This window comes from Mus pahari, chromosome X (genome assembly GCF_900095145.1).
Source record: "Mus pahari chromosome X, PAHARI_EIJ_v1.1, whole genome shotgun sequence".
NCBI lineage: Eukaryota > Metazoa > Chordata > Mammalia > Rodentia > Muridae > Mus > Mus pahari.
The window spans coordinates 142340913-142365377 of NC_034613.1; the positions used below are offsets into that span (position 1 = coordinate 142340913).

A 24465-nucleotide genomic window follows, 5' to 3' on the forward strand; every position below is an offset into this window, starting at 1 on the left:
GTGTCCTTCTCTTTGTTTGGCCAGACCATGTATGTGCTGTTTTAACATGAACCCCAGAAACAGAAGGTGCAGAGGCCAGTTGGACTCAGCAAAACCTAGAGAAATTGCAACTTTTGGTTTTAAGTCAAGCAAAAACTATTTGTATGAACTACTGGAAGAAAGCTTATTGATAGATACACTGGTGCCATGACCATCTTAGGAAATAAAACTCAAAAGAACCTGCAGGGAATTATTAAAATTAATAAGAAATTAGCAGTGTTCAAAAGTCATCTATCTATTTATATTTATAATTCCCAATAGAAAACTGTTCAAAATGTAATTTTAAATGCAGTTTATGATACTGTTTGAGTATGTTACCCAGACAAATTAAAAAATACAAAACCTTTATGAAGAAAATTATAATTTCTTATTGAAGGACATTTTAAAACTTAAATGAAGATAACATGTTTTTAAATAAAGTATAGACAAAATTTAAGTATTTACTTTTTGTTTGACTTTTATCTTTTTTTGCTAATTACACGAACTTTTAATGAGATAGCCAAGTTGGTGTCAAAATGCTGCCTCAGAGAATACCTAAGATAGAGCAAAATGGCAGGAAAGGGTCAGAGGTGAGAGAGGAGTTTCAAGAGTCAGAAAGTCTTAGAAGTTCAGCTGATCATTTAGTAATCATCAAACCAGATTGATTATATTTAAATCCAGACCAATAAAAATTTAATAATAATGTATGGGTATTAATAGACTATTCCACCGCAGAAATTTCTATTTGAGCCATTAATAGAGTAAGAATTGACATATATGTGCACAAACATATGAATAACTTATTGTTGATAGAAGAAACTAAGAGCTTATTTAAGCCCATAAATAAAATTATTTATTTAAATTATAATAACAAAATTATTTATTAGAATAAAACCCTTCATAAAATTATGAAGAAAACCTGTTTCTGTACAAGAATATTGAGGAACTGTTAATTTTATATGCCCATGGAATTCCAATGAGTGATGGACAGAGACTTTGCCGAGCATACCAATCTCTCTTACCAGCTTCTTTCTGGAATATCACCCTTCTCTCCTTTCCATTTGATTAGCTCCAACATGACTTCAAGACTCAGCTCAAGAGCCACTTCCCTGCTCATAAATTTCTATTAGAAGTAAAAATCAAAATTTCAAAGACTTTCCCGATGTCACCTGTTCTCATATGTGCGAAGTTGTTTTCCTTGAAAACACTCATAACCACAGCTTAGTATTGATTTTATAAACACCTACCCCATAATGTTAAAAATCTGTTGCAGATTGATAATGACTTACCTGACTGTATTGTTGACAATCATGAGACGTTTGTTCACTCTTTACTCTCCTCCTACCATGTCAATTCTAATGTAATTGATGAATTGTTATGTGCAGGTATACTTTCTTCCTGAATATAATTTGCATTTTAGAAGGTTGCTTACTGGCTGCATAATCTTCAATGAGTTTTGTTAGATATGTCTATGAATGTAGCCCCCGTAGTATGACTTAAAAATCCATGTCTGACATGCCAAATTTTATTATTCCAGTTGAAAAGTCTGGATCCATTTTTACTGTTTGATGAATTTAAAGGAGGAAGGCCGGGAGGATTTCCTGATCATCCACACCGAGGATTTGAAACAGTAAGTGCAAAGATTTGACTGCAAAAGTGTGTCTTTGAAAATTTGATTTTTACTTCTAATAGAAAATTCAAGCAGAATCAATGAATATAGGCAAAAATTAATTTAGAAGATTCTTGTCATAGGCTGCTATATAGTTGCTATAGTGATTTTATATGAAATATACTCAAGTTTAAATATTAACTATTTTAATATTATTTGTGTCCTGCTGACATTTCTATCTCAGCAGTTCAAAAGGAGCAAGAATTGGCTTCTTATTATATAATTGTCTCCCCTGGCAATGGGGGAAGAGACACCTTGTTGTTGTTGGTGTTCTTAATGTTAGTCAGGGGCAGAGCAGATGACAGTCCTCTGTTTGTCCTAGCTTGATGCCTGTCTTGGTGGCCAAAGTTGTTTTATGCTTAAGCTATATAAAAATCAAATCAAATCCAGATACCACAGGAAAAAGAAGGCAGACAGAGACCTGTGTTCCACCATGCCACATGGTGCTGGAGAGGGACGTCCACAGACCTGCCCTTTCCCCCAAGGCACAGGGGCAGGGGCATAGACACGCAGAGCCTGGCTTACCACCACACAGTGCAGTATGGGAGGAGGAAGACAGATAGAGACCTGTGGACCACCGTGCTACCCACAGACCTGCTTTCAGGCTCACGGCACAGGTAGGGAGGGTATAGATACCCATTTGCTAGAGGATGTCCAGCTCACTAACCTCCAGCCCAGCCTGCAGCGGGAGTCATAAAAATTTGCAAGTATGTGGTGGACAGATGGGAGAGAAAGAGAAGTGGGACAGCTTGAGCATTATGGATAGAGATGGAACTGGAGGCTTGAGGGTGGAGAGGAAGAGCCTATTGAGAGTGGGCAGCCCTGCCACCTGGGTCATGCTGAGGTCCCACCCCAGCTGCTGCTGAGGGTCATGTCTAGGTTCATTGCTACACAGTGGCAGGAATCAGTGTTGATGTCCGTGACTCATTTTTGCCACTAAAGAATGTAGGGACATCCTTGGTCAGGGCAGCCACAGGGGACCAAGTGGAATTCCAGAGGCTGTTCGGAACTGGCCCTACTCCTCACTGGTTATAGCATTCTGGAGAGCTGGCCCCATCTCTCACTGGCAGTACTCCAGAGAGCTGGCCCCGGCTTCGCCCAGGCAGCACAGTGGAGCTGGCCCTGGTGGTGGGGGTTTGTTAGAGCTGACCACACCACTCATCTTACATATGGTGGCACTGGTGCCACCTTTCCACCCCCAGCAATCGGGAAAGCTGCCCACAGTGTCATGATTGTGGAAGAGCTAGCTCTGTCCCCTTATCAGCGCAACACTCAGGAGAGTGGTGAATTAGTAAACATTTACCCAGGGCTTACAACATGGGAGGGTTGGTGGAAGCTGATCATCTTTCAGATGTTGGAGGTGTGCTGCATGTTATGGAGTGTTGCTAGAAGACAGAACAAGCCTCGAGCCCTGGCTTCCATATGTATTCTAGTTAAGGGAGCAAAAACAGACAGGGAAAGATTTGATCACTGTATTTAACCATGGAAAGATTTAGCCAAGAGGCTTCGAGAAACAAGATGAGGCTAGTTAGATCTGTGTTCCTTCATTTATCCATTTGCCTTCAAGTTCTCTCTGCTAACACTTGGGCTGCACTGTGTCTGACTTACTTCACACCTATGATGAGAGCCACACTTTCACCTTCTTTATACCTGTATTTGATTCCAATCCTTTGTCCAGAGCTCCAGAACTCTGGCTACCATGTTCCAAATCTTTTAAGCTCTTTTCACACATTAGTATCTAGTAGTATCTAGTATCTAGTATCTAGTATCTAGTATCTAGTATTAGTATTAGTATTAGTATTAGTATTAGTATTAGTATTAGTATTAGTATTAGTATTAGTATTAGTATTAGTATTAGTATTAGTATTATTGTTTTCCAAACAGTCCCAAGAGGATGGTACTTTATTCTTCATTTGGTCCCAGTGACATTAAATTTGTTCCACTTTAACATACCTGTATACCTTGATGGTGGCCTTGAGCAACTCTCATTCCTTAGAGTCGGGTATTGCCTGACTTAACATCTTCAAGAGGATTATATATTGTTTCTGCTTAGATTAGCCCACTCTGTCTGGCTCTTGTCGAAGGCAATGACTATATTAAACAATGGCTGCTAAAGTTTTGTTTCCATTAGATAAAGTGTCATGGTGGGGGCACTGCTTTGTAAATCATATGGTATTCAGCTTTAAAGAACTTGGTAAAGAAGCTTAGCTATAGAATATCTTTGTTTGGCCCGTTTCTCTTGATTAAGAATTTTCCCTTCAGTTATAGCTGCAATTACATTTTATCCTTATCATTTGTAGATTTTGTATTTATGAGTTCTCCTGCTTGGAAAACTCACCGTTAATTGCCAAGTCAACACTTGTAGAGCTTTGATGATGTTTCGGGATGTTAGAGATGTCCAACTCATCTCTTGCCAGCTGAGGTGTAATAAGATGATGACTTCCTTGTTTTGGCTCTCATAATGTAGGCCAGTGTCCTTGTAATAATCCTAGTGGCATGTTTCTTATATTTTCCTGCTTTTTGATGTTTCCTATTCAAAATAATTCCTGAGCATCACACAGTGTTCTGTCTAGTATTCCTTCATAGAAAGCTGCTTCTTTGCCTTGTTTACAAAGAAAACATGTGCATTCAGTAAACAGTACGATTTAGTACTGTTGGTTGAGAGTTCATTAACAGTAGTGGGTAATATATATGGTATATGGTATCTTTAGACAGAACACACATATAATAGAGGCAGACATAGATGGACTGACAAAAATATTGTTGCCAGAGACTTGAAGAAACTCAATCTTAGGTTGCCATTAGGACCCAATGGTTCGGGATTTGTTAGTTAAAGAATCGTGATAGTTTTATAGAACATTACTAATTCAAATCCTGAGGAATTTTTATCCCAAGAGTGTAGGTAAGCCAGGACTTAACTTTCTCTTCATGTAAACCTTTAAACACTGCAATTTGGGACTGGAGAGAGATGATGCTAGAACTTTATTTTGTGTGTGAATGGGACAATCCCATGACTATCTTATTAAAACAATCTGTATTTAGAGTGCTGGACACTTCTCCTAAAGTCAGGATTTCAGAGAGAGCAGCACTGGATGTGAAGAAAACCAGGCTTTTGTAGAACTCAGGGATGGAGGGTTTCCAAGTGGAGGAAAATAGATGGGGTTATAGGAGCAGAAGGTACCTAATAAAAGATCATAACAAGGTCATCACAACAGGTAGTCATAATAAGGTCACCACAGGGGTCATAGAACCTTTAGGGTTGCAAGATGGTTATCAATAGCTTTTTGAAATGAAGACATGACCAACATTCCTGGAACAGGCAGTACAGAATCATTTGTTATGGGTGGGACAAAGCTAAATCTTTGAGAAACAGAGGTTTAATCATAAACAGGAATGAACCTATTTTATCTTTACTGTCAGAAGGCTTTTAAGCCTAAGATGGAGGCAGGCTAGTTCTTCAGTGACTCAGAAGTTAAAAGTACCTCAATGACTGCAGAGGTCCCAGGTTCAGTTCCCAGCGCCTCCATTCCTCACAACTATCTGAGACTCCAGTTCCAGGGGTGTTCTCTTCTGGCCTCATTTAGCATCAGGCATGTACACAATGCAGTTATATAACATACAAAACATTCATACATATAAAATAAAAATAAGACAACTTCAAAAACTATAAATGAAAAAAATGAATCCTTCCATTTAAAGCCAAGTCGGCCTTAGGCTCTTACTACTTTCTCTCTTGAGCTCAATCGAAATTCCAAAGGCTTGTCATGTTTGAAAATTCTGACTAGTATATAAAATAAAAAAAGTAAATAAAATGATTTGGAAATAAGAACATAATTGGGATCTGTTATTATATTACCACCCAGAAATCGTAATTGTTATTGTTTGATTTTTTCTAGTATCATGCTTTTTAAAAAAATATACATATAACCATTAGAACTTTTCAACATTCTTCGAGAAGCTAATTAAAAATGGCTGTATTCCTGACATTGTAGATGTGGCTGCTGTGTTACATGTACATCAGTAGGTGGCAGAGAAGAGAGATTATATCTATACTCAGTGTTCTGACCTGTGAACATCTGAATGATCAGTAGTCTAACAGTCCTTAAAAAAAGTGAGGCCAAGTCCAGCAGCTGTATGGCTCCAGGCAGACCAAGAAGTCATTGCAGTACACATTTGTTAGCAAAGAAATCTGGACAAAGGGTATTCAGTGGGACATACTGTGACACACTACAGCTTCCAAAACAAGAGTAAAGATTAGGCAATCCTTTCCAAACTTAGTTTAAAAGAAGAGGTACTTATAGTTTGTGCACTCTGGAGTTTTTCAACTGCCTCGTGGAGAAATGGGTTTTGTACATTTCAAAATTACCTTTAAATGACAGAATCAAGACATTCCAGGTTTTTGGACTGGACACCTTGTGTTTCTGGGTACGCCTCAGTCCTGTAAAACTGAGGTAGTGCATCAGTTTTGTTTAAAGTATATTACAGGAGCTGAGGAGATGACTCAGAAGTTGTGAGCATTTGCTGCTCTTGCAGAGGACCCAGATTTGGTTCCCAGCAGCCACATGAGGAAGTGTATTATTAATCAGGGTTTCCCAAAGGAACAGAACCAATATGAATATCTATCTATCTATCTATCTATCTATCTATCTATCTATCTATCTAAGATTTTTGGAGCCATAATTAAAACAAAACAAAACAAAACAACAACAACAACAAACAAGTTATGAGCAAACCACCAGATGTTTCACAGGGACATATTAGGATGCTGCCCATGTCATTCTTAGTTAAACAGAGAAGTATAGCTTATAGTTTCATGACAAGCCTCAGCAGGTTCCTTGGTTTTTGTTAGAACAAAACCACCCTGTTTCCAAGGGTGTGCCCATCAGAAAAGCAATGCTCGTAATTCCTGGTTGGTAGCCAGCAGCATTTGCAGGCGATGTCTGAACAATAGCCTGGAGAGGAAGGGAAAGGCCCTAGTGATTCACACTTAACAAACTTATTACTGACTTCAAACCTCCTGTCTCCACACAGCTTGTTTCTTAAAGCGTGCTGCGAACCATTTTCTAACATAAATCATTCCAAGATGGCTGTATCTCTGTTGGAAAGAAAAACTTGATTAAATTTAACACCAAAGTTGGCAAGGAAAGAAAATATTTTTGAGCCAGGCATGGTGTCACACACCTGAAATTCCAGCACTTGGGAGGAGGAGGAGGAGGCAGGTAATAGATATTCAAAGCCATCCTTAAGCTACAGTAGAATGTTAGAGGCCAGCCTGGTGTATGAAAGTGTGTCTCAAAAAGCCAAAGATAAATATTTTGAGAAAACTATGAAATGATAACTTCCTGAATATCACAGAGACTGTCCATTGTTCGAAGATTATTTTATGGTGCTTCTAACAGGGAGATATCGGCTGTATTTATATGGACATTGGGGACAGGAAGACTGCCTGTAAGAACTATGATGACTTAATACAGTCTGGGACCTTTGAGGCTACTAATAAGAATTGTAGATATTGAAAAGGAGGAAGAAAAATTATATAGAGATAGTGCATTAGTAAAAGAATACACCAAAGTGGCATATATACCTTTGGTTAGTTATTTAAATGGAGGAGGGCAGGAGCTCAGGATTTGTCCTGAGGTTGCCATTACAGGCAAGCATGTAGATTTTAACATATGTTGACTTTGTATTGCTTGTGCTGAAGCTAAAGGGTTATAGAATGTAGCAAAATTAATCCCCACTCTAAGATGCTCCTTGGTACCAACATACTAAGAACATCAAAGTATTGTACCCAAAGTGGATGGTGCTGACAGAGAAAAGACACACATCAGAACACTTAGATGGGGTTCTTGCATAGACCTAGAGATCATCTCTGGCTGAACATGTAAGAAACTGGCAACTTTATTTCCGAAGAATCTTAATGAGTGACTTAGTTCTCCTCTCTCCAGATAAAATGTGGCTAGTTTGTGTCCTACTCTAGTTAAACAGATAAACTACTAATATCTGGCAGTGTGCAATGAGGAAGTTGACCCTCCTCACTGGGCAGGTTTCTCTAAGAACTGTGTCACATGGGTACCATCAGAGCATCCCACCAATAGAAAAGAAGGCCAAAGTAAAAGCATAACTTAATTGTGTATGTATGTATGTGTGTGTGTGTGCATACATGAGTTTAGATGTGGGGTGGAGGTCTTTGGGTTTACACAGAATGTAGGAAATGGCTAAGGAGGAATGAGAGAGGTCCATTTGAAGAAGCTTTATTGTCCAAGTGAGGAAGAAACTGTCAGTGCTATCAGAAACATGTGAGAGGTTTCAGTTAAACCTTAGTCTTTCAGAGAGCGTGTCCTCAGCGGCAGGGCAATGATAAGAACAGGTTGGAGAAAGGACATGGCAGAGACCAAGTAGCAGTTTTAGAAATGCTCTTGGTTCTCTGACCAGAAATACCAGAAGGGAGCCCGTATTTCCCATCTCTCCAATGAGTACCCCTGCCCAGAGGCTATAGCTATATTTGTGGGTGGATGTGTGGGTCGGGACCAGAACTCCATTCCAGACACTGATCCCCTCTGGCGGCCACTTTGGAACAGAATCTCCAGATTTTTATGGGGAAAATGACTTACATCTGTGCCCCCAATTTCAGTCTAGCTCCTAAATGACTTTAGAATTACCACTTCAGAGGGGACAATGTTGGGGTATAATCAGTTAAAAAAATTAGAGCAAAATATATGTCCAAGATGTCTTAAAATAATTAATCTGTTTGTTGAATATTAACAGTTGAAAATATTAAAATCATGTCCTACAAAAAGAAAAGAAAAGAAAATAGAACCTTTTCCTTAAGTGGAGAGCTAACTAGCCAGGTCCCAGCTGAGCAGAGTCAATGAACTGGCTAAGGCCTTACTTCTCTGAAATGCAGCACTGCCCTTAGGAAAGCCAGTCCATCTTTAGCCATATTAGAGAAGTAGGATAATTATCTATTTAATGAGATGCTGTAGTTTCTTTTTCCTCCTAGAGTTTCAGCTCCTAATGGCGTCTCTTACAGAGCAGAGCTAGCTACATTGCTTTGTAAGCCTGCCCTCTTTTCTGAATTACTCAGGAAAGTGTACCTTCCCTTTGTTTCATTGTATTTCTTTCCTAAGCATGCATTCCCCAACACTTTAGACTCCTTTACTCTTCCTCTAAAGCCCTCCTCCTCAAAATGTGGCTGCCTACTGTTGCATGGCTAACCTCTATGCTGGCTTAACTCAAGGAGCATGGCTTCTTATTTGATTTTACTTTTCCTCCTCTTCCCTCTTCTTCTCCCTGGGACAGCTGCCATGATTTATAGCTTGCTTGTCCTGGGGCATCTTTCTTGTAGCCTATAATAAAGTTGTCTTCAAGCTGCAAAAATCAAACCAACCAAACAAAAATGATTGAGTAGAGCCTTAAGAATAAAATTGATTCTATGAACAGTGGAGGTAAAAGTAGAAGTATGTGGTAGAAACAGCAAGTACTCCAACCAGATTTAGAAATGGTATATGTAAGGGTGGAATGAGGCCTTAGGCATGTGATGGAATCTAATCTAAAGCTTGAGCCTTTACTAGGGAAGGCATGGAAGCCAAGCCAGATTGGTCTCTAGTTGTGTACTCACGGGAATGGCTACCTCCAGAAACCCCCAGGTTGACGCAATTGTGCCTAAAGTAGAATCGTCTTAAGGCCAGAAGTTTAGCTTTTGGTAGAGTATTCTCTATGTCAGTGGTTCACAGTTGAGAGGAACTTTGTCGCCTGGGTCCTTCCAAAACGTCAAGTAATTTTTGGTCAAGGCTCTGAGTACTACTGCCATCTGGTGGGTAGCAGTCAGGGCTGCTGCTAAACTTACTGCAGGAATTGATGCTGTCTGGGCCCAGGGACCCAAATTTTCCTACCTGAAAGTGCAAAGTAGTTCATGTTTCTCCAGCCTTCCAATATTGTGAGGGAATGGATCAAGTTAGTTGTATCTAGAGAGTTAAGCTTATTTATTTTGCTTCCTACAGCCATAAAGGAGATCATTTTGGTCCATCTGATCCAGTAAAACCTGGTCTATGACACCAAACAGGGCACATAGGAAACAGATATATTTCTTAGTAATTTTTTCTGTCCACCTCACACACTGTATTAAATAATTTGCAGATACAGATTATTTTCCTAGAATTTTAAGGTAGAAAGTATGGAGATGGGGAGGTATAATAATGAGAACTTATTAAAACACAATTTCTAGCTGGAGAGACAGCTCAACAGCTAAGAGCACATGTTTCACTCCAAGAAGGTGAACTCCAAACCTGCTGAGGATCGTATGTATAAAAAGGAAATTCAGACACTTCATTTGTAGGTACCTTCCATGAAAGCTTTCAACTATAGACAGAACAAGGTGGGATAACTCCCCTCTTGTTCACAACAGAGCTGGCCCCTTCCTCACCAGATAACACCTTGTCTCATGACACTAGGTCCTTAAGCACAGACACCAGTCTTGTGCCAAAAAGACATACTTGTTTACCAATGTACCTATTAGCAAGGCCTGCATCTAGTTTAGTGAGGCTTGACTATAGTCCAGTGGCTCTCAACCTTTGTAATGCTGCAACTCTTTAATATAGTTCCTCGTGTTGTGGCAACCCACAGCAATAAAATTATTTAGGTTACTACTTCATAACTGTAATTTTGCTATTGTTATGAATCCTAGTGTAAATATCTGCTATGCAGGATATCTGATATGTGACTCTTGTGTGACTCTTGCGAAAGGGTAATTCGATCCCAAAGGGGTAGAGATCCTGGGTTGAGAACTAGAAGCATGATCCACATGGTTTGAGTCAGCAGGGGGCTCTCTTAAGCTACAAGTTGTAGCTACTGACTTTCTCACTGTATGGGGGATAGAATACTATTGTGTGCTTGAAATTTGAGTAGTCATAGATGTTGGTAAGTCATATACTTGACAATAGAAATGAGGCCCTTCACCACATCTTTTTATTGGAGGTAGGTCATGGCAGTTAAGAAGGTGGCTGGGAGTTCCACGGGGAGTCAGAAGTTTTGTTTGAAGAGAGTCATCCTAAGATTGGGCTTTTGGGTTTGAAGAGGAAGGAATATTTTTTTTTTCCTTAGGAGATCTAGGAACAGGAGGAACGTAGTGAGGGAGTCTGCGATTCAACTTGCCTGAGTAGTTAGGTTTATGAATATGATTGTTACAGAATCTTGACATACATGTCAGAAATTTTACTCACGGTGCAAGGAGAATGAGTAGAATAGAAGGACATGAGGAAAGTAAGTCAGTTTCTTTTTTTCTTTGTAGCTAGATGTTATTAAGTAAAGCTCTTGAACATCCATAACGAAGGACCAGTCACCTCATCTTAGGGTATTGTAGCTTTGGGTCTTTTAATTGACCCCATCCCTTCAGGAATCACAAGGCTTATTTTCAGTTTTGTATACAGCCCTGAGATTTTACCTTTACCCTAAATGGCTAATTCACCTGGATTGGCAAAGTCCTCTTATTTCTTTCATGAAACCCCTACCATTCTGCCTACTGTGGCATCTCCTGTCAGTTCTCTCCTCAGAGGCAACCACTGTGCTCACAAAACCTCCACGATGGTGGAAGCATTCGTGAGGCAACGTGGGCTTGGAAAAATAGTTTCATTCTGAGAGACAGAAAATGTTGATTTAATTTCTTGCTCTGCTGTTGCCATGCTGTAACCTTAATGACACTGAGCCACAATGATTACATGTAGATTATGGTATATACGCAGGGCTAGATGTTTAGTAAATGTTTAAAGACTATGAAAGATAAGATTGATTAATATATTCAATACATCATCAGTGACAGCTGTATTCAGGGCACAGTTGAGTTTTTAAAAAATGTCTCTGTTGAAAGTGCTTCAAGATGTAGTCATACACAATGACTTTCTGAATACAACCCTAGTGACTCAGGAAACAACAGCAAGGACTGACAAATGGGATTGCATTTAATTAAAAAGCTGCTGTGTGGCAAAGAAATAAGCAACAGAGTGAAGAGACAGGCTACTGAATGGAAATTACAAGTTCACTAATTATTTGTCCTCAAATGAATCTCCTTGTCAAAGGGATTAATATGTAAAACATATAAAGGATTCAGGAAATGGATACCAAAAAAAAAATTCACCTGATCAATAAATGAGCAGAAAGTTTTCAAAAGAAATACAAATGGCCAATAAATATATTCCTTAACCATCCTGGAAATGCAAGTCACACTTAGGTTGAGATTACATCTCACTCTAGTCCAGAATGGCTCTCTCCAAAACCACAAACAACCATAAATGTTGGTGAAGATACATGGGGAAATGGAACACGTATTCGTTGTTGATGAGACTGTAGACTGTACACAATAGAATCCATTGTTTATACTAACAAAATGTTTCAAAGTCCCAGCTTTCATGGATCTTATATTCTTTTAGATAGCCAATAAAATGAATAATTTTATCAGACAGCATCCTGTAGTGAAAAAGCTGGGAAGAAGAAACAATCTGGCATAGGATAGAGCAGACTGAGATAGGATTTCCTTCAATCTGTGATATTTGAACTGTGGCCTGAATGAAGTGACAAACAGAACCATGGTAATATCTGGGGAAGCAGGTGGGAAGGTGTGAGGGAGGATTTACAGATGTGATCCCTGCCCAAGGAGAAGTCACAGATGTGCTCACTCTCCAACTTACTGAACATGTGCTGGGTTCCTGGTCACATGTATCATTTCATTCTGACCATACCTCAGGAGCCCAACTTAATCCATCTATGTTGTATCTGATTTCACTAATGCCTCTAAGAGTAAATAAAGGACTTCCATCTGCAGCTCACAACTCGCAGATGGCAACCTGGTGACTCTAAGCAGGCCTAAACCTGACTAGCTTCTAGATGCAGAAAGAGCCCCCCACCCCACCCCAATAGGGAGTACTGAGGCAGGAGTTCTTGGAGGCCTGGCCCCTGTGTAGGTCTGTGACAGGACCATGTCAAAGTAGGACCAGAGGAACAGCATCCTGCTTGCATTTGCCGGCTTGATGAACATCCGAACTGTGTTCCCACCCCGTGTTTCAGTTTTATCTTTTCTTAAACACTGTTGTTAATGACCACCTTTTGGAACTTGAGTGTATTATAGGATCAGTGTTAGATGTGTAGAGTTAGTGGAGTGATTTTTCAGGTTTCAGAGCGATTGCTCGTGTTGTGAAGATGCTTTCCCATTTCAAACATAGTTATTTCTGCCCCTGAGAACAGTTCACAGCTTCTATTACACAGTTTGTTCCTTGCTGGCATCTCTTGTCAGCTGTGACCTCAACTTGTGGTATCTTTACTACCCAGTTACCAGTAGGAAAAAAAAACCTCACAATTTTAGGGAAAAATGTAATGAAAAGGAAATACAGTTGTCCTTGGCTTTGCAGGGTAAGTCTTGTGTTTTGTATCCAGACACAGAATGAGGTCTCCTCCTTGCTCTTCTTTCTATATAGCACCTGGAACGAAACAACAAACTGTCTTTTCTCTTGTGCGAGAATTCTTCCAGCTTAATTTAAAGTTCTCTTGGAGAGTCACTTTTCTCACACTTTACATGGTAAATGACTTTTCTTTCATCGCAGTGTGAGATTGTGTCTTTCTCCAAATGCAAAACACCCAAAGAATTAAGAACTTACAAGGGAACAAAAATACTTGGTAAAGACCCATGGAAAGGACTAGAAGGAGGAAAGGAAGACGGGAGACCAAACAGTATATTGAGTGCTCTGAGGAAACACCTGGTTCAGATTACAAACTTATTACTTAATTGGACACACGCAACTCTTGAACTTAAACATAACACAATTCGTCAACCACCCGTGGCAGTTCTCCAGGTGTTTGTGATTATGTAAGGCCCTAAAAGATCATGTGGCTTGTCTCCACGCTCAGATGTAACTGCTCCTAAAAGATCATGTGGCTTGTCTCCACGCTCAGATGTAACTGCTCCAGGGTTTTCTTTCTTTTTAAGATGGTCTACACACGGCAACTCATAATCAAAGTTGCTGTCAAGCATTTATGACACTTAGCAATAATAAAAAGCAAATATTGTATATAAAGACTAATAATATAAAGATGTGTGTGTTATGGTTTGCAACTTGAAAGACTTTATGTTTGGCTTGAGTAATTAAAAATAATCTGGGACTATGATTTAAGAAGGTCTTCTTTGAGAACCAAGAGGGAGCTTCATTGCAAGCTAAACGAAAATAGGAAAGACAGGAAAGCAATTGTAGACAGTGTTCCTTATAGTTTGGCTACTTCTTTGAAAACGGGAAGCTTGCTGTCTGTCCCCTTAAAGTTATTGAATGTCAAGTGCTTTATTCCCATTCTAGCCTTAGTGACTTCTATAGAAATTGAACATTAAATGTGGGAAAGTCTGTGTTCCACTGTCTCCACATGTAATGTGGAGTCATACTTGCTGTTACCTTCCTGTCCAAACCATGAGCTGGGGAATAAATCTATAAAGACTAATTGATAACACTCATTTTAATGGTTGGAAGAGGAATCCTTGTTTTTGGAATAAAATACATGTTTCTATTGGGGAAAAAAGGAAAATATTCATTGTAGAAAGGAACTAATAATAAAACATGCCTGCATTTATCATCTTGAGATGGTCACCATTGATGTTCAGGCATCTCTCTACATATTAATAAGCATAGGATGAAATTTCATTTGATGAATTTATATGTAGTGTTGTATTTGATTCCTTTAACATAATTATTATCACTTCATGGCTTTTTGACTAAGGTCAAATGTAAAATATAATTATCATTCTTTGACCTGTCATATCTTCCATACATATATTAAATCTCATATATTAGACACTTTCTTGACTAATTAACTTTTTAGGTTAGCATACAAAATAAGAGAGTCATTGTAACATCTTCGTACATGTGCATCATTTCACTTGGTTCTCAATTTTTCCTTCCCCCAACTACTATGTGGCATGGAAAAGGGAGTACAGGGGTGCTCCCTGCATATGTGCATGGAGGGAGAAATGATCTGGAGAGGAGTGAGGAAGGAAAGAGCACACCAAACCAAAATGGTATAAAAATGCCACGAGAAAAACCTGTTCATTGGTATGCTAATAAAAGCACTCATGCTCGCACACCACACCACACACACACACACACACACACACACACACACACACACGATCACCCCTCGCCACACATAGATTCATAAATTAAAAAAGAACTGCATCAAGTCAGGAAGCAAAGAGAGAGAGAGAGAGAGAGAGAGAGAGAGAGAGAGAGAGAGAGAGAGAGAGATTGCTCATACCCCTTTTTTCTATATATTCAGTTATGGATGCCACCTAGCAGTATTGTGTCATCATGTTTAGGGTGTCCCAGCACCCATGTGGTGGCTGTCAACCACCATAACTCCAGTTCCAGGGGAACGTTTGTCCTCTCAAGTCTCCAGCAGCACCTAAGCATGCCCATGGTGCATGGGCATACGTGCAGGCAAAACACCCATACACATATAAGTGATGATGCTGATGTGGTAGCTGATAGGTACTCAAAACTTCATAAATATTTTCTCGTTCATACCTCTTGGGAATGTGTTTTGACTTTCTTTTTAAAAATATTTTTTCATTCTTTTTCTTTGTGTGGTTTTACAGAGTTAAGATTTAGGGAGTTGGTAAAAATTGTTAGTTTAGGAGGTTGGTAACAAGGATAATTCATTTGTAAGTTCTGATTTTCTTAAATAAAGAAGGTCTTTTATTTGATTTAGTATATTTGAGTGAAAATTAAAGTCCCAACAGTGGATATTGAGATTTTAATCAGAGATTTCATTTTTCTGGTTCACTCATATAATAATAATCGTTAATGACAACTTTATGTAAAATTCAAAAATTAAAAAGAATTAAGGATTGAGAAAATACTGAGGTAGCTGGTGTATGACAAACGCATCCAGTTATGAGACTATGTCCACGGTTGTTGCTGTTAGGCCTGCAGTGGATCCTTAGCAGAGAACTATTGCAGGCCTTTCACAAATGCTTAGACTGAATGGTAATGTTTTCAGGAGTTACAAGGTGTGCACAAATTATCCAATTTACATAAAGCATGCAAAGAGAGCCTTGTGTCATGACCACCACTCATTGTAAACCTCCAGTACTAACTTGAATATTTCCTGTAACAAAATGACCATGTCTTTGAAGTAATTAAATGCTGTATGTCTTTGATGTCTCTTTAATCTTTCCTCTCTGATTTGATTACAAGACCCTTAAAGAAGAGACTATTAGAGTTTTTTTTTCTTTTGATAAAATAATGAAATGAATGGTTTGAGAGACGAAATGCCCACCATTGCTGAAATCTAATTTTCAAATTCTTTTGTCTAGATCACGGTGGCACTCTGTAAAGACCGAAACGCTTTATAGTTTCCACTGTTTGGCTCCAGCAGCCAGTAAGCTACAGGAGGCTACGGAGCACTGGCAATCTGGCTAGTGCTGCTGCTGAGCTGACTTTAAATTCTCTTAGTTTGATTTAAGTGAAACTTAAGCAGCTGCAGGTGCTCACTGGCCACTCTATGGGACATATAACCTTTCTCTTCAGTTTTAGATTTACTCCGGACATGGATCTGGGAATGTGCGCATGTACACACTTGTGTCAATATGGTCTTGCTGTCTGCGAATGAAGACATAAATCTGGGAACGTTGACTTAATTTGAAATGGCTTAACATATGTCATAGACAGTTTTGAGTACCTACTGAGGCTGTGTGGCTGGGTGTCAGGAATGTTTCCTTTGGGTTTCCTGCTATACCCAAGAACAGGTTTACTTTCACTTGTGCTTCAGGCCCGCCTGGCTGTGGGAGGCCCATCATGAACTTTCCTGGGCCATCAGGGTAAGTGCTACTGTAACTGGCTGTGGGCGCTGGCATTCCTGGACTGAACCCCTTGGAGGATGGGGCATAGTGAAATTCCCTCAAAGGCATGGTGTAGACAGTAAAGCTACCTGTCACATAATCAGTTTCTCTGGTTGCTCTCCTGTCTTAGATCTCCTAACAGCAAGTTCTTGGTGGAAAAATTGAACACATCTCTACAGATACCCAATCCTTTGCTCCTCCATGCTAGAATGTGACAACTGCACACACTGCAGTGTTTTAATACATGTGTGAATTGAAGTGTTTTGATGCATATATATTATGGAATAATTATCACCTCACAAGGTTATCATGTGTGTATTCATGTATGTACATCTGTCTATTTGTGAGTAGAGGCCAGAGACCAACCTTGCGTGTGTTGTTCTTCAGGAACCATCTGTCTTTCTTAGAGACATGGCCTCTCACTGGCTTGGAGATTTTCAAGTAGGCTATATTGGTTGGCCAGCGAATCCCAGGGGTCTATCTTTACCTCCCCAACACTGGGATTACAAGCATCTGCCATGCCTGGATGGTTTGCATGGATTCTAAGGATATCAAACTCAGGTCCTTGGAATTTCATGGAACACACATCACCAACCGAGCCATCTCTCCAGACTCACTATATCAAATGCCATATTATTAATTCTAGTCACATGTTGTGCATTGGACCCCAAGAAGTTATCATCTAATTGTGGGTCTTTGACCTACATTTCCATATTTCTCCCTTTCCAATCCTTTGTGAGCAACTTTCTAATCTCAATTTATATGGGAGATCATGCAGTAATTGTTGTTTTGTGTCTGCCTTATTTCATATAATGCAACATCTTCCAGCTTTATCTATACTGTAAACAATAATAATGTATCTTTCTCTAAGGCTTTGTATATTCCTCATTTTCATTATCTATTCATTTTTATTTAGACCTGATTCCATAGCATGGCCGTTGTTAGTACTATAAGTATTATAAGTAAGTACTATAGTAAACATCAGTTTGTTGATATGTCTTTACTATGATGACTTGATTTGTTTTGGGTCTGTATTGAGGATTAAGAAACTGCGATGACCTATCTGGGAATCCATCCCATCATCAGCCACCAAACCTAGATACTAATGCACATGCCAGCAAGATTCTGCTGAAGGAACCCTGATATAGCGGCCTCTTTTGAGGCTATGCCAGTGCCTGGCAAACACCGAAGTGGATGCTCACAGCCAGCTATTGGATGGAACACAGGGTCCCCAATGGAGGAGCTAGAGAAAGTACCCAAGGAGCTGAAGGGGGCTGCAACCCTGCAGGTGGAACAACAATATAAACTAACCAGTACCCCCAGAGCTCGTGTCTCTAGCTGCATATGTAGCAGAAGATGGCCTAGTCGGCCATCACTGGGAAGAAAGGCCCCTTGGTCTTGCAAACTTTATATGACCCAGCACAAGGGAAGGCCTGGGCCAAGTAGTGGGAGTGGGTGGGTAGGGGAGCAGGGGCGGGGGGGGGGGGTATAGGGAACTTTCGGGATAGCATTTGTAATGTAAATAAAGAAAATAATAATAAAAAAAGAAAAAAAAAGAAACTGGGATGACATGGTAATTCTATTTCTAGTTTTTGTTTTTTAAATAACTTTCATTCTGTTTTCCATGGTGGCTAGAGCAGTTTACTTCTCACTAACAGTATATAAGGGTTCCCCCTTTTTCATAATTTTTTTTGAACAGTCACCTAGGTTTTAACTTGATAGTATGTACCTAACAGCTGTGAGGCAATGTCACATTGTGGTTTTGATTTCCATTTCTCTGATTAATGATGGTGAGCATTTCTTCCCATATCTGCTAGCCATTTGCAGGTTTTCTTTGGCAAAATGTCTAGTCATACCCTTCGATCATTATTTTAATGGAAAAGCAACTTGAAATAGCAAGAATACTTTTCAAACTAAGATAGTGTTTAATATATGAAGTAAATATGGAACTGATGCAAATCAAAATAAAGAACCCAGACAATCTGGTTTTACAGTAGTCAAAGGATCAATTTTTTCTTTTTCTTTTTCTTTTTTTTTTAAAGGTATCTTATCTTCTGGAAGGGGGCAGCATGGCCCATGAAGACTTTTGTGGACATGTTGGTAAAATGAACCCAGGAGACTTACAGGTACTGTCATGATAGGGGATTGCTGATTGGTTAACAGTCTTAGATTTTGTGTGTACTTTTCCAGTATTTTAACCCTCTCTCCCACTTCTCCCTCCCTCTAATACCTCTGATTTCTCCAGTCTTAGTTTCTTTTCTGTTGCTATAACAAAATACAAAAGCATCTTAAAGGAGAAAGAGCTGTTTTTAGTTCACAGTTCATGGTATTACCAGCAAAAAAACCCCAGAGGTCTCTTTGTTGGTTTTTAGTCACATTGATAAAAAGAATTTAAAAACAGTCTCAGAACTAGCATTTATAGGTGTTTGAGAGGAAAACCAACAGTACAGGCAAGCTGTGAAACTTGGCAACTGCCAGAAAGATAGAGGTGGAGAAGCCGAGAGAAAGCCATGTCCTTTTAAGTGAGGGTCTCAGAAAGCCAGCATGTTCAGCAGTGGAGGTTGGCAAGTAGCTGCTTGTTGGAAGGGGAGAGGAGTGTCAGAGAAAGAGCAAAAGTCCAGAGTGTTAGGGAAAGCATGCATAGGCTTTTGGTTATATCCAAATAAGAGGTAGAAGGAAAGAAGAGGAAAGACACTTTGGACTTGGAATTCAGAAAGAGGGTAAGTAGTGAAGATCTATAAGCATTGTACGGAGGGAGGGACTTCTCATTTATCTCATTAAGGGGATACCTAACCCCTCCAATCTCTTTAGCCTGACTTTTGGTGAATTAGTCTCGTGGATAAGTGATTGGCAGGCCCAGTTGGATTAGTTCTGAAGGGAGGAAAACCAGTATGTAATGTTCTTTAAGACAATCAGAATGCCATGTCTCCATCCAGGGCGAGGGGTAGAACTCATAATGCCATTCTTTTGACAGGAGGATGTAGCTTTCTCATAATGGGTCTCAACAAACCTCCATCTTGTCATATAATATCTTAAGGTGGGACATGACTCATGCTTTTCTTTCTGCAGTATTACCAGGGAAACAGGTGTTTGGGGTCCAAGGGTCTAGCTACGTAACAAAGGTATAGTCCACCATGGCAGGGAAGGCAAGGCTCCTAGAGCTTGAAGCAGCTGGTCATATCACATCTATAATCAGAAACAGAGAACAAGAATGCATGCTAGTGCTCACCTCATTCTATTGCATACAGTTCAGGATCTCCTGTCTAAAGAATAGTCCTGCCCCGACTCAAGATGGGCACCATCCATCAGTTAACACAATCAAGTTACTCCCTACCCCCATAGCAAGTGCCTGCCTCCCAGGCGAGTCCAGATTCTGCCAGGCTGAGAACACTAGCCATCATAGCTCACTTTCAGTGGATTCTTCCATTCTGGCTGGAAACTAACACAGATCCCTTGTATGTTCTCTTCTCATGTTTTTCTTGACCCCTCAATCACTCTGCGTGTGTGTGTGTGTGTGTGTGTGTGTGTGTGTGTGTGTGTGTGTATGTATGTGTGTGTGTATGTGTGTGTGCATGTGTGTTGCTGGGGATCAAATGAAATCTTCCTATCTTTATTACACTTCTTTGTTTATTTGTATGTGTGCATGTAGTACATGCTAGGGCACATGGATAAATGTCAGAGGATAACTTTGGGAGTTGGCTCTCTCCTTCTAGCAGGTGGATTCCACGGATTGAACTCAAGTTCTCAGGCTTGGAAGCCAGTGCTTTTTACCCCCGGAGCCATCTCACTGCCCCCCATCAGTTTTTAGTGCTTATCTAGTCTTCATTTTATTGTTGTTTGGTTTGTTTTTACTTCTCTCCAAGTGTAGTCAAGATTTACTCTCCCAATTGTCATTTCTTCCCCAATTCACAGAAGTCATGGTTGGTTTGTCTGCATCCTCCCCTTGAGCCTGTATTGAAGCTGTACAGGAAGTGGTCACTTATGGATGTTCTCACTGGCAAATTCAGCAATTGAAGACCGTTTCGGTGCAGTCTTTCCCAATTTTTGTTCTGCATTTGCTACAATTCATTATTTATGTTTCAGTTCATTTGCGTGGTTCAATGTTGTCACTTAGAATAATAACCCAACATTAGGCAAGGTGGCACACACATTTTATCCCAGCACTCAGGGCAGAGGCAGGTGGATCTCTGTGAGTTTGAAGCCACGCTGGTTTACATAGTGAGTTTCAGCATAGCCAGGGTGAAACCCTATCTGGAAAAAAAAAAAAAAGAGTCCAAACTCAAACTGTGTGCCATATTGCTTTTGTGTGTGACATGTTATAATTTAAATCTCCTGGAACTGCTTAGATCATTTTGGTCAGTTGTGAAGGTAGGAGCTCTATATCAGACCATTTACATATTTTCTGGGATGCAACGGACCCATATTGTATCATTGTGTTTCAAAGAAAAAGGAATTAAAACACAAAAGCAAGAGGAAAATGCTGTCATGAAAGCAAAAGGAAAGCCCCGGAAGAGCAGAACTCAAAATGGAGTTAACTATGCTTTCTCTAAAAGGTTAATCAAGAGATTGAGAAAATGGGAGGGGGGTTTGAGTTGGATATTGTTAAGATACACTGTATATATGTAAAGTTTTTAAAGAAGAATATGTAAAAATACTGATAGAGGAAGTTTTAGTGGAGTAGGAAGATGCTTTTAAAAATAGGAAGAGGCCCTTGAGGGGCCTCCAATTGTTCTAGCTGTTGTCAGACAGAAAACACTGGATCCCTCCATTGGAAGGTTCAGTCGGCCTTTTCAAACAGAATGGAAAGAAATGTAGTTAGACTCAATGAAGTAAAGAAATCTCCAAGCCAGGTAGTGGTTTTCTTTCAGGTCTTTAGACTTATCTCTGGCTGCTGTTTCCTTTGTATGGACTCCTCCTCCTATTTCTTTCCCCTTGTCCGTGCTTCCTTTGGGTTTCAGCTTAATGGCTGAACCCTCAGGTAAGGCAACTTGACCCACCTCATGTACACTGATAGAACTCTTGTCGTTCGTCACAGTATCAAGCAAGCATAGGGATAATGACACTAATTAGTTTGAGTAGCTGTGTTAGGTTTTTTTTTTTCCTCTCCAAGGGCTGGGTGAAAGATGGTGCTGATGGGCCTCTTCAGCGTTCAGGTGGTGACAGTTCCTATGTATCCGTACACAGCACCCCTTCTGTGCATGTATTGTTGGGTCTCTCTCAGAGGCTCTTGGTCACTAATGGATGCCAAGTGGAATCTAAATATTTTAGTAGTTCCTGGCTTCTGTACAATAATTCTGAAGTTTAACTACATGGTTCCTAGTGGGCCTAAGCCCCAGGCCTCCACAGCTGTAACTTGCTCATGAACACTCCACTCCTCTTTGCCTTTTCCCTTTGACCTACTTCCTCTGTCTATTTTGCTTTCTGTATCCCTTTCCAACTAAACACCCTGCACGTGGGTCCTTGTTTCACCGTCTTGTATGGGTGAATCCAAGCTAAAACAAGCAGAAAATGTATCTATCATGTTCCAACCCTGCATCCTCAGTGTCTGTGGCTAGTGCTTGGAACGGGCCTCCAGCATGCTTTCAAATATGAAAAAAAAAAACACAAAAAACAAAACAAAACAAACAAACAAACAAACAAAAAAAACACTTGAAAAATCTGCCTAACAGCCAGAGGCAACAACTGATTCTCTCAGTAGTGAGGGCTCCATTACTGTAATTGTATGCCTAGAGGTACAAGCTTACCATTTCCAGGTTAGAGGATGCTGAGGGCTTTCCCATGTCTATCCAGTCTCACATACACATTCCCCGGCTGATGGACATGTTAGCCGCTCATTGGTCCATTCCTCCCTGAGAATTTCACTCAGTGTCAGGAAATTGACTCTCCCAAAGTTGTGTTTCCTACTCAGGAACAATCTTGATTACTCTTTACTGATTTCAAGATAATCTGGAAGATTTATTCCAACTCCACTTCTCCCTGTCCTGTTGGCTAGGACTGGAATCTAATTGCATTGTTGCCTGCCGTCTCCCTTGCCCAGTACTGCTTTTTTGCCCTTCTTAAGTCAAATCATACTCCAGTACTATCTGGCTACAACTTCTTATCTCATGGCTCAGTCTGAAACTCAGGTATCACAGCAAGGATTCTTTCCCTTGTAGAAACTTTGATTCAAAATAAGGGAGGCTTAGGTAACTTGAAAGAACCATCAGGAACTGTCATAGATGTTTGCTATTTCTTGAGATGTCCAGGCACTCTGACCACTGTCCCAGGTGGATGTGTCCCTTTGCCATGGTGTACTTGTTGCATGCATAGAATTGTTGCTTTGGTGTTTGCAGTGGATGACTGCAGGACGAGGCATTCTGCATGCTGAGATGCCCTGCTCAGAGGAACCAGCTCATGGCTTGCAGCTGTGGGTGAATTTGAGACGCTCAGAAAAGATGGTGGAGCCTCACTACCAGGAACTGAAAAGTGAAGAGATCCCGAAACCCACCAAAGACGGTGTGACAGTTGCTGTCATCTCAGGAGAAGCCTTGGGAATAAAGGTAAGTCATACCTGTCATGTGTCTCCGGAATGTGAAGTATATGGTGACATCAGGGTAGATGTATCTTCATCATCAGCTCTCACTGACTTTATCATATATGTGTCCCAGCGGATAGACTTGCTTCATAGATAATCAGGATACAACTTAAAGGAACCCAGATTTTTTTTTGTTTTGTTTTTTTTGCTGTGTGCAAACCCATTGAGTTGGAACACTTAGAAGAAATTATGCTCATATAAAGAATTTGACTGAAAAGCCGTTTTTCTAGGTGTGTCTTAATATATGTACAGATTTACCCTATTTCTTATTTGTTAGTCCAATTTAGTACTTTGAATCCTAACTCTGCTACTGCAAAGTTACTACTTTTAAGAGGCAACAAAAAAATGGGACCAATTTCACTTCATAAAGATCTGTGCAAATGATGTATATGTCTCACTTAGGGAAGAAGGAAAGCACGTGCTAGGATTACATGGTTGGGGCCAGAGAGATGGCTCAGCACTTAAGAGCACCAACTGCTCTTTGATTCCCACCACCCACATTGAGACCCAGCCACCTATAACTCCAGTCCCAGAGGTTCTGACTTCCACGGGTACCCACACACATGCAGACACACAAATACAAAATAAAATCTTTAAAAAAATAGCATTTCACTTAACTTACACAGGACATACACTGTATATTTTCTTTCTACTGTTTGGGTTAGGGTCTCACCCAAAATAAAATCAATTTAGGAAGGAGGTACGACAAGTAGTTTAGTAATTGCCTACCAGAACAATTTTCTGGGGAGGCAAAGGATCCACACAGCAGCCAGTAGGTGGTAATGGTGAGCTTGGTCACAAGACCTTGTAAGAGGTGGTGCCTAGAAGTTGACCCTGAGAGGCAGATTCCTGTGCATATGATTTAAAGGAAGTACTCCTAGAGAAACACTGAAGAGAACCTGGACAAAGTAGGAAGGGAGCTAAGCAAGATCACCGTCTCAGGCAAAGACTACAAAAGCGCAGCTTTAAGCAGATCTCACTGGGGACTCAGGATCAGCATGCGTCAGCATTTGTCCTGACCTACCCCAGACAAGATAGCAAGGTTTACACGCTCCCTCCTAACGGCCATTCATTGGTTGATTCTGAAGTAAAAAGGGTAAAAGTAGCCAAGGGAATCTGGTAAGGGGCCTGCAGATGTGGCGTCTGGCAATCAGAATATTTCAAACTGCCTTGCTCTTCACCCCTACAACTGTTTTCACTAGCATTTTATTGGTTCTGTTTAGCTCTGTGCCCCATTTTTTAATTGGGTTGTTTGAGATGTTGATGTCTAATTTCTTGAGTTCTTTATTAGCCCTCTGTCAGATGTAAGGTTGGTGAAAATACTTTCCCAATCGATAG

General features: G+C 40.1%; 1 protein-coding gene and 1 non-coding gene across 3 annotated transcripts in view; both read left to right on the forward strand.

Moving 5' to 3' along the window:
- Pir (pirin) overlaps positions 1 to 24465 on the forward strand; it is a 100933-nt gene that overhangs the window by 9600 nt on the left and 66868 nt on the right. For both annotated transcript variants that reach the window (XM_021188529.2, XM_029534357.1), the window contains exons 3-5: positions 1556 to 1648; positions 18596 to 18679; positions 22886 to 23092. In XM_021188529.2, the coding sequence (XP_021044188.1) occupies positions 1556 to 1648; positions 18596 to 18679; positions 22886 to 23092 (384 nt within the window). The remainder of the gene's footprint in view (positions 1 to 1555; positions 1649 to 18595; positions 18680 to 22885; positions 23093 to 24465) is intronic.
- Positions 5661 to 5787, forward strand: LOC115063216. Its single transcript, XR_003843099.1, has one exon. It is a non-coding gene; the product is annotated as a small nucleolar RNA SNORA17 (small nucleolar RNA).